This window comes from Apis mellifera, linkage group LG15 (genome assembly GCF_003254395.2).
Source record: "Apis mellifera strain DH4 linkage group LG15, Amel_HAv3.1, whole genome shotgun sequence".
In the NCBI taxonomy this organism is placed as follows: domain Eukaryota; kingdom Metazoa; phylum Arthropoda; class Insecta; order Hymenoptera; family Apidae; genus Apis; species Apis mellifera.
Genome location: NC_037652.1, coordinates 5732442 through 5742830, shown reverse-complemented (window position 1 = coordinate 5742830; position 10389 = coordinate 5732442). Strand labels below are relative to the sequence as shown.

Below are 10389 nucleotides of genomic sequence, written 5' to 3'. Positions count from 1 at the left end.
CTGATAAAAAACTATGAAAATTTATATTTTCATATAATTTTGCTGTTTATTTAGAAATATTTAAAATTAATGTTTTTCTTAAAATATTACTAAATAATTATACATTTCTATTTCACAATTATTGCGTATATAACTTATAATTACATCAATACGCTTGTTAATAATTATTAAATTTTATTTTCCTATAATTAAATTACAAATTTATATTACAAATTAATTATAAGATAATATTATATGAAAATATTTATTATTTCTATTATATTTTTGTTTCCAAGAATTAACATACATTAAAGAAGATTGATTAAATAGAGCGAGAAAATCTCAATCCCGAGAAATGACGTGTTTTGTTCGGTCTATCGTGGGGCAGGCCAATTCTTGGGGTCCCCCTGTAACACAATAGTATGATTGATAAAGAAGTATAATATTAATTCTGTCTACTATTATATGTAAGATTTCTTTATAATCTAGGCTCTTAATCACAAAATACTATGTAATACACGGATTGTACGAAAAGTAAGAGTATAATTCTTCATCAGCAAGATAATACATGATAGTTATGCTTTCTTATTTATTCTGTGTTCCTAATGAAAGGGGAGCGCTGCGGAGTGGCCGCTCCGCGCATCACTGCACCCCACTATTCTTCACGCATTCGTAAACCGCGTATATACGAATCATGTTCATTTTTCAGACTCTTTTTGCACGACGATTGTAGTTATGTTTGATTTTGAATTACAATTTATATTTAATGAATTATTTAACAATAAGATTATATTTAGCTTCATGATTTTCTCTTTATTCTTTTTCTCATTGATTTTTTGTCATTCAAGTAAATTGATATATATTATAATAAATTATAATAATGTAATAAATATTTATTTTTTAAGTTAAATAATGATTTTATTTTGTTTATCATAAATTTTCTTTAGATTTCTAACAATAAATAATAAAATTAAACCAAATGTATTTATAAATTTTATTATAGAAACACATTATTATAATTAATTTTTTCATAGCAATTATATATATTTATATATATATTTATAATCTATATGAAAGAAAAATTCTAATTTTTAAGAGTAAATTCATGAATTATAAAATAAATGTAGTTTTTAAATATTAAATCTGATAGCGTTTATTCTGATAAATAAAGAAGTGAAATAGAGGTTTCTTATTTATAAGCACATAAGTAGAAAAATCGTAGCTTCCAACAATTTATTCATATGATTGCTCTTCCTGTTCCTGATATCCTACTCGTATGGAGTTCATTGGTACGTTTCCACAGTGTCTTTATACGTTAACATTTAATGCAATCGAATCCAGATAACCTATAAAGTCATTATCTTTTTTTATATTGCTCAACCTCTTTCTATAGTATGTTTTCCGATTAAAGGGTCGATTCTAGTCGATCGACAAAAGTGTTTTGCAGTAATAGCATTCCGACTATCTTATGCCAGATATTTTAATTCTATGGATATATATAAAGTCCGTAAATGATGACCATGCATTACTATCGAAGTATACATCTGAAGGTTAATTCATTTAATACTGCGTTAACAATCATGTTGAAAGAAATATCTTAGTCGACATACAAATTAATTAAATTCTCTTTCTAATATACTTATGTATATATTCCGTTTATTCAATGAAATAAATTATTTTTTGCGATAATTAATATAACTTTTAATTGCTTGCTTATCGCATAGAATCAAAATTGTATTTAAATGTAGTTAAATGATTTGCGTAGTCGTGACTTTTAGTTCTATAGTGTTAATCGCAATTATCATTTCTTTCTTATTATAATGCGTTCTATCTTAAGAGTTTCTATTTTTATATCGGCAGAGCAACTGATCTTTCTGCCATCTGTGAACTAACAAGAAAATTCTTTATGTGAATTATACTGTACGACCTCGACTCCGGATTTATGTTCTAGAAGAAATGGACAATTGTATCTATAATGTGCAGTGTAAAAGGTATTTCACGTATTTAGATTTAATTAAAAAACAATTCCATAACAAGAATTCTCTGCTAGTATTCGTAGAATAATGATGATCCATTATGCATTAGTTTTATGCGAGCCAATGTCACTAACCGAATTCTTGTCTATGATTCTTTTACATTTTATTGTTTCGTTGTAATCCAAAGTCAGAAATTAATTTTTTTTTATGATAATTATTTGAAATTTCATTTGAAAGTTGTATAAACTGTACAATTTTCTTAAAATTTTCATGCTTCTCTAATTTGTAATGTTTTTAAAAGTTATTAAGTTAAATTTTTATACTAATAGTTAAAATATATTTAATAGTAATAACAAAAATTCATGATTTATTATTATACATATTTTACATATTTTATTTTCAAACAGGTGAATTCATAATTCTTTTGTTCGCTGAAGCTTCCAAACTTTTATTAAGTAGAAATTAAAAATATTATTTCCATCTAGTAATTGTGCAACATGCCATCCATTTGTGGCGATACAATAGACATGACTGGTAATTTCTTGCTATTCTTGCTATTTAATTTGTTAAAAAAAAAATTTTAAATTGTTAATCATTTATAATATTTTATAATAGCTGCACAACCAACAATCGCAGAAGGTATTTCTAGTACTGACAGTATTGGAACACATAGTGATATTTCTGGACATACAACCATTTCTGGAAGACCTAGAATGGATGTAGCTTGTGTTTTGGATCTACAACAACCAGAACATTTGGCTCAGAGAAGAAGAGCTTTAGAAGAAGTTAGACAAGCATGTAATTTAGTTAATGCTAATATACATCATATTCAGGTAATAAATATTTTTTATTATTAAAACATATGATTTTTAAACCTAAATATATTTGATTGTTATCTTTTTAGTTTGAAAAATTGGATTTTGGAGAAACAAATGTACTTGATACATTTTATAATGCAGATGTAGCTGTTGTAGACTTAAGTATTCAGTTGCAACAATCTGCTTTGTTTTATCATCTTGGTGTTAGAGAAAGTTTTGGTATGAAAGAAAATATTTTGTTACATAATGATATAGACACAGAAACAACAATCAGAATTAAGGTATATTTATATTATTCTATAATATATTAATATATTATATTTAAAAATTATCTTTTAACATAAAACTTTTATAATGTATGTAGTTATCATGTGGTAACTACACGTTTGTTTCATACCGTGTGGTGGAATGTGGTTCATGTGTAGCAACAAATCCAGCTACTACTAGAATTACTGGAGAAGAAGTAATAGATCCAAAACAACATCTTACGTTGAAGCTTAAAAAATTATTTCAAGATGTAGAAGTACAATCTAAGTATGTTTTGATTTTTCACAGTTTTGTTATGATATGATTTTACTATAAGATAAGAAATGGAAATATTGTTCTTTTGTTCTAATTATGATGGTACAAAAGTAAATATTTTCTTATCTTATCATTTTGTACATAGAATTGAATTAAATTTATTGTTCAATACATATAATTATAGTTTGAAAATCTTATTAGAAGATATATAATGAACTTGAACTTATTATAACAATATGTCGTTTAATAATAATTAAATAAGTTTTTATAAAATAATTATGAAATTTTTATAGAGCGCACATGAAAGAAAAATTCTTAGCTGATTTACGAAAAGCGCGTGAAACATATTCGGGAGAAGAACTTTCGAAAGCATTAAACAATATGCGTAAACGTTTAGATGATCCAAACGTTTTATCTGGAGAAGTTGTTCTAAACGTTTTGATTTCCTTCCGTGAGATACAGGTAATATATTAATAATTATTATTAAAAAATATTTCTTTATTAATTAAATTTATGGATGCATAGGATTATGATGCAATGGTACAATTAGTTGACGATCTAAGAACAATACCGACTCATAAAAATTATATCAATACTCCGGCTATTCGAAATTTATATGCATTTGCATTAAATCGACGAAATAAAGAAGGTGATAGAGAAAGAGCATTGAAAGTTATTGAAAAAGCTTTGGAAAAGAAAGAAAATCATGTCCCTGATATGTTATGTTTATGTGGAAGAATATATAAAGATAAATTTGTAGAAAGTAGACATACTGATAAAGAAAGTTTAAAAAATGCAATTCATTGGTATAGAAAAGGTTTTGAGGTATTTTATTTTTTTTACTTTTTGTAGAATAAATGTGAATTAAAATTTTTTTTAACTTTCTCAACTTATATATTCAGGTTCAACCAAATGAATATGCGGGAATTAATCTCGCTACATTACTCGTTATAGCAGGAAATGAATTTTCTAAAAGTGAAGAATTACAACATATAGGCATGGTATTAAATAATCTAATTGGCAAGAAAGGTAGTTTATCAAGTTTGAAAGATTACTGGGATGTAGCAACATTTTTTGAGATTAGTGTACTTGCCGAGGATTATTCGAAAGCTATTCAAGCTGCCGAATGCATGTTTAAATTGAAGCCACCAAATTGGTACATATTAATAATCATTGAAATATTATGTTGAAATAAAAAATATAAAATATTAAATATATAGTGATAATAAATTATTTCTTAAATAGGTACCTGAAATCTACAATAGGAAACATATCGCTGATAGATAGATTTCGTAAAAAGAATGAAGAAGCTGAGGTTTCACCAGAGGAGCAAATATTTAGTTTTTGGACGGACTACTTTGCCGAAGCTACAAAAGCGGAAGTTGGAGATAGTATACGGTTTCCAGTAAGTTGATAAATGGAATCGTTCTACAAAGGATCCAGTTTCCAATTCGGGAGACTATGGCTTATAATATTGTGTTACCAATCCAGCTTACTTCTGTACATTTTGGGTCAAAGTAAGAACAATATAAAACTGCTCTTTGTGCAGGTTCTTAGACTGACTTTAATGAATCAAAATGCTATTATGATCCTTTCCATTAGAAAAAGGAATTAGTCACTAATCTTTTTATTTTAGCTCTTAGTGTTGGAGCCAACGAAGATCTTGATGCCGAGCTATGTAAACGTTAACCTCGGAGCAGAAGAAAAATCGGTGCAAATTTGGAATTTGTGCTTGGATAATATGAAGAATAATTGCAAACAAGTTCACGATTGGTTATTTACCGCAAATATGATACGTAGTGTAAGCTTATACAAAAGAGATGAACGCTGCCTTTTTCTGTATGTTCATCAAAATTCTGATGATTTCCAAATGTATTTTCCGTCTGTTCAATGCAGACAAAGATTCTATGATTTAATTTTGGAAATGACCAGAGATCAAGAAGGCATGGTTACAGATTTAGATGCATACATGACTGATGATAGAATGAAGGTTTGTACAAAATTTTTATATAATTTTAAGTAATTTATTACTATTATTATTACTATTTATTTTTTCCTAGTTTGAATATGAATTGGATGACCAAAATAAACGAATAATGCTAGGTAAAGGTACATATGGAATTGTCTATGCAGCTCGAGATTTAAATACGCAAGTGAGAATTGCTGTAAAAGAAATTCGTGAACGGAATTTAGGAGATGTGCAACCGTTACACGAGGAAATTAAATTACATAGTCAATTAAGGCATAGAAATATCGTACAATATCTAGGTTCAGTAAGCGAAGAAGGATATTTCAAAATTTTCATGGAACAAGTCCCTGGAGGTAAATAAACAAAATAAAAGAAAATTGCATATTATCTATTATTTCTTTTTAATTTTTTTTAGGTAGTTTATCAGCTTTGTTAAGATCAAAATGGGGACCTTTAAAAGAAAATGAATCTACAATTGCTTATTATACTAAACAAATCTTGGAAGGTTTGAAATATCTTCATGATCAAAAAATCGTTCATAGAGATATTAAAGGTAAAATATAATATATAAAATGTTGTTTAATAAATAAATAAATAAAAAAAATATTATCATTTTCATTTCAATTATCATTTTTAGGCGATAATGTTTTAGTAAATACATATAGCGGGGTAGTGAAAATTTCAGATTTTGGTATGTCGAAACGATTAGCCGGTTTATGTCCAAGTACGGAAACATTTACTGGAACATTACAATATATGGCACCGGAAGTTATCGATAAAGGACAACGTGGATATGGTGCCCCAGTAAGTTATATTATTATATAATATATATTATTTTTTACTTATAAAAGAAAAATTATTATTCATTATTTATAATAGGCTGATATTTGGTCTCTGGGTTGTACAATAGTCGAAATGGCAACTGGTAAACCACCATTTATTGAATTAGGTTCTCCTCAAGCAGCAGTGTTTAAGGTGAAATTAAAATAAATAGAATTTTTAAATAGATTTAAAATTGCGTTATTTTAAAATTATATAATATAAATTATATAATAAAATTATATAATAGGTTGGATATTATAAAATACATCCTGAAATTCCATCTGAATTATCCGAAAGAGCAAAAAATTTTATATTACGTTGTTTTGAACCTAATCCTGACATAAGAGCAACTGCAGCTGAATTATTAGAAGATCCATTTTTAAATGAGTATGTGATACTTATATTATTTTTATATAAATAATTTTATATAAAAATATTTAATGATTTTTTATATATATAGGAAGAAGAAAACTAATCGTTTAGCAGCACCACCTGATTTTAGTAGAAGTATTTCAGTACCTGCTGACAGAGTTGAACGTTTAGGCAAATCTGACAAAACGAATAATAATCATATCGTTTCTGCTTCTCCTATTCAAACTTCACAATCCGATGATAGGTAACGTTAATATATTATTTATTATAATAAAATATAAATACATACAAATCGTTTTGTTTAAGTTTGTATATGAATAGTCTTATATTTGTTGTATTGTTGCTGATTTCACATTCTTGTTTTTATGTAAATATATTCTAGAAAAAAATGCTTAGCAATTATATAATAAATAATTTTTTTTTTTTTTTTGTAATAAATCTGAATACATTGTACTCGTATTTATATTAATGTATTTAAATGTGGTTTGAATTTTAAAATCTTTGATTTTTTATTTTTTCATTTGTTATTATATCCCTTTCTTCTATTATGAAATATAATCAAAGTATTACACATAGTGGAGGACTGACAAAGTCAAGCCCATTGAGGGAGCGCAGTCCAGCACACCTTCTGTCTCCTATTAGAATGCCCACTGCAACCCTTTCTTTTAACAGGTATGGTACTAATGTTATAGATGGTTACACGGCTCTTCATAAAAAAATATAATATTATATAATAATTGTTGATAAGAAACATAATAAAATTTATCTTAATATAACTAAGAAATTAATCATGATTAATGATAGTTAACTGATACATATTATTAATATATATATATGTTGCTTTATGTTGGTAAACATTTATGTGTTGTGGGCAATGGAGCTTCCTGTTTGTAATAATAATAATATGTAAAATATTTTTCAATTTAGTAAGAAGAAAGATTAAAATTTTTATATTATTTTCTTTGTATTAATATTATCCTAATATATTGATAGGATAATAATAAGACTTAATATACTAAACAAATATAATAATAATTGATTAAAAATATGACTATTCATATGTATTTGAAACTTAAGTTTTTGAAATCCTTCTTAAAATAATAACCAGTTTTAATAATTGTTGCATGTATTCAGGTTTATTTTCAATGAAAATATATATCAGGAAATATTCTTGCCCTTGTGACACTTGCATACTGTCCCTTTTGGTCAAATTATTCTATTTGAAATATTCAATTAATTGTTAAAAATAAAAAATATATTATAGATTATTATATAACATAGATTGTTATGAAATAATTATCAAACTTTTTTATATTTAATAATTTTAATTATAAAAAAGATTTAAGTTTTAATTTTTTTAATTGTTTTGAAATATTATAAATTAAGTTAAATAGATATAATAATGTTAAAATAAACTTTAAAGTATAAAAAAATATAAATAGCATTTGAAAGTAACATCAATTTATTTTATTTTCAGTATGATAGGAAATACACCATCTATAGAAACAAGTGAAACTGACACAGCTGGAGCTTCAATGACGAGAAGAAGTTCTTCTGGTGGTTTATTATCACCAGAAGTTGAATTAGGAGGTATAATAATTTACAATATATTAAAGATCATTTAAATTTAATATGCTTCTATATTATACTCTATATTGTTGACTAGGACAACCTGGTCAAAAAACTGGTGAGGAACAAGAAGGTTTTTATCTATTGAAAAAAGATAGTCAAAGAAGAATGACATTAACCAGAGTTCTTACTCAAGATGAAGCAAAAATTTGTGAAGTATGGATGAGAGATATTCAAATAGAATTGTCAACAAGTCAAACTGTTCTGCAAATGGTAATTATTTTTGTGTTTTTATTAAATATGTATTTATAGTAATAATATATATTAAATATGTATATATATGTATATATATAAAATATGTATTTCAAGTAACAAAGTTTTTATATCTTTTCAGAATCATTTAATTTTACTAATGCGTGCCTTGAGAGATTATATTGCGGAACAAAATCAAGAAGTAATTGTAACAGCCATTAGAACATTAAAAGAAGAATTGGATTTCGATTCTACTGCTATTACTCATCTGAATCTAGCTATTTATTTATTTCAAACAGCAGTGAATGAAGTTTTACGAATGCATAGTATAAAGCCTCATTGGATGTTTGCATTGGATAATTTAGTCAGAAATGCTGTACAAGCTGCTATCAATGTATTTTCTCCTGGTAATATTAAAATAATTTCTTATGTAACAAGATATAATATTTTTTTAAATATTTTATTCACATATTTTTTAATAATTTATCAGATATACATATAATGTTTTTTGAAATATATCGTGAAGATTATTAAACAAATAATTTTTTTTTCTAAATATATATTAGAAAATTGTTTAAAATATTTGAAATAAATTAAAGTTTTTAATACATTATTTATAGAACTTGGTGCTAATTTGCTTGGTCAAGAGCGTGTGCAATCTGCTGGTCAAGGACCAGAAGAAGGATCTATATCTGGCGTGTCAACCGTAAATTCTGTAAAATCACAAAAAACTGGCGATTCTTTAGATAATAAATATTGGAAAGAATATCGGGATCAAATGGGAGTTTTAAAAATGGACAATTTAAGATTATTACAAGAATTGATTGAAAGTCAAAAATCATATCAAGCTTTGTTGCAACAAGTTCTCGAAGAACAAAAAGTTCAAGTTAATACTTTAACACGTCTTTGTGAAAGTATAAATAGGCGTATTATGAAACAAGAATCAGGGTAAGGCTTAATTATTTTCGTAATATTGAATATATAATAAATCTTTTACAGTTATTATATCTTGTTTTATATATATATAGTTATAATTCATCATTATCTGGAAACACATCACAACAGCTACTTTCTTTAACTGTTAATGATACACCCTCTAATACTTCATGCGCTGACCAGGCTCTTATTGAATGGTTACAAAATCTTCAGATAGATGATATGACAATTGAAAGGGTAAAAATATTAAAATTTATATTGATATTTTTTTTTCTATCGAATAAAAAATTATAAAAAATATTATTACTTTTTCTAGTTCCTATATGAGCAATATACATTAGAAGATATTTTAAATCATGTTACTCGTGACGATATTCGCAGACTTAATTTCAGGTAAATATAAGGTTTTTTTTATATTGTAATCAATATTGACAAATTTTTTATTTTTTCAGAGGAGGAATTGAATTAAGGATATGGCAAGCTATATTAAAACATCGACAAAGCAATAATTAATAAGATTATATGAATAAAAAGGAGCAGTAGTTAAATTGTGTATTACATTGGAATTGGTTTATTTGAGATTCGTTATGCAGGGTAGAATAGAAATCTTCTTGTTAAAATGATTATAGTGTTGAATATAATATCCATGAAATTTGTTAGAATTTTAATTATGAGGTAAGTTTACATGGAAAGTTTTAAATATACACCGATATTAGTTTATCGCGTAGTTCCTAAATATAATGTATTTATTAATTACAAAACTAAGATGTACATATAAATTTTGCATATATTGAATTATTTTAAAATGAAACTCATTACAGCAGAATTTTACAATCTGTTGGAACTATATTATATATACAATTATATTGTACAGAAATCAGTATTGCTATGTCAAATAATTAAATATGATTATATGCAAAATTTGTATATTTGAAAATCATTAATTTTACTTATTAATCTAGAGTATTAATCTTGCCAAGTTTAGGGAAATGATAAAAATTGTTATTTATCTAAAAGATTTAAAGATCGAAGAATTCAATGTAATTTCTATGTTTACACAAATTTGACGTTACTGCCACAGTAAAATTGATTATTGAAAAAATATGTGCATAAAAAGTTGTCTTGTGCTTCGTATTTTGCAATATATTGAATGATTTCCTCCTTATTCAGCGCA

General features: G+C 25.7%; 1 protein-coding gene and 1 long non-coding RNA gene across 4 annotated transcripts in view; one reads left to right on the top strand and one right to left on the bottom strand.

Annotated features, from left to right (window-relative positions):
• The window catches only part of LOC102653594, a 114431-nt gene that overhangs the window by 5316 nt on the left and 98726 nt on the right, over positions 1 to 10389 (bottom strand). The window lies entirely within an intron of this gene.
• Positions 1817 to 9851, top strand: LOC408533 (mitogen-activated protein kinase kinase kinase 15). 3 transcript variants are annotated; one of them, XM_006563361.3, is made up of 24 exons: positions 1817 to 1970; positions 2441 to 2489; positions 2571 to 2788; positions 2860 to 3054; positions 3138 to 3307; positions 3589 to 3757; positions 3821 to 4120; positions 4198 to 4451; positions 4541 to 4700; positions 4932 to 5285; positions 5356 to 5617; positions 5680 to 5817; positions 5902 to 6068; positions 6144 to 6239; positions 6334 to 6473; positions 6547 to 6702; positions 7035 to 7130; positions 7936 to 8048; positions 8125 to 8300; positions 8422 to 8686; positions 8900 to 9227; positions 9308 to 9452; positions 9532 to 9608; positions 9668 to 9851. In XM_006563361.3, exons 2-24 carry the CDS (start codon positions 2453 to 2455, stop codon positions 9726 to 9728), a joined length of 4077 nt encoding a protein of 1358 aa, XP_006563424.2. In that variant the 5' UTR covers positions 1817 to 1970; positions 2441 to 2452; the 3' UTR covers positions 9729 to 9851. The 3 variants fall into 3 exon arrangements, with proteins under 3 accessions (XP_006563424.2, XP_006563423.2, XP_006563426.2); XM_006563360.3 differs by having other exon boundaries at positions 2363 to 2489; XM_006563363.3 differs by lacking the exon at positions 7035 to 7130 and having other exon boundaries at positions 2363 to 2489.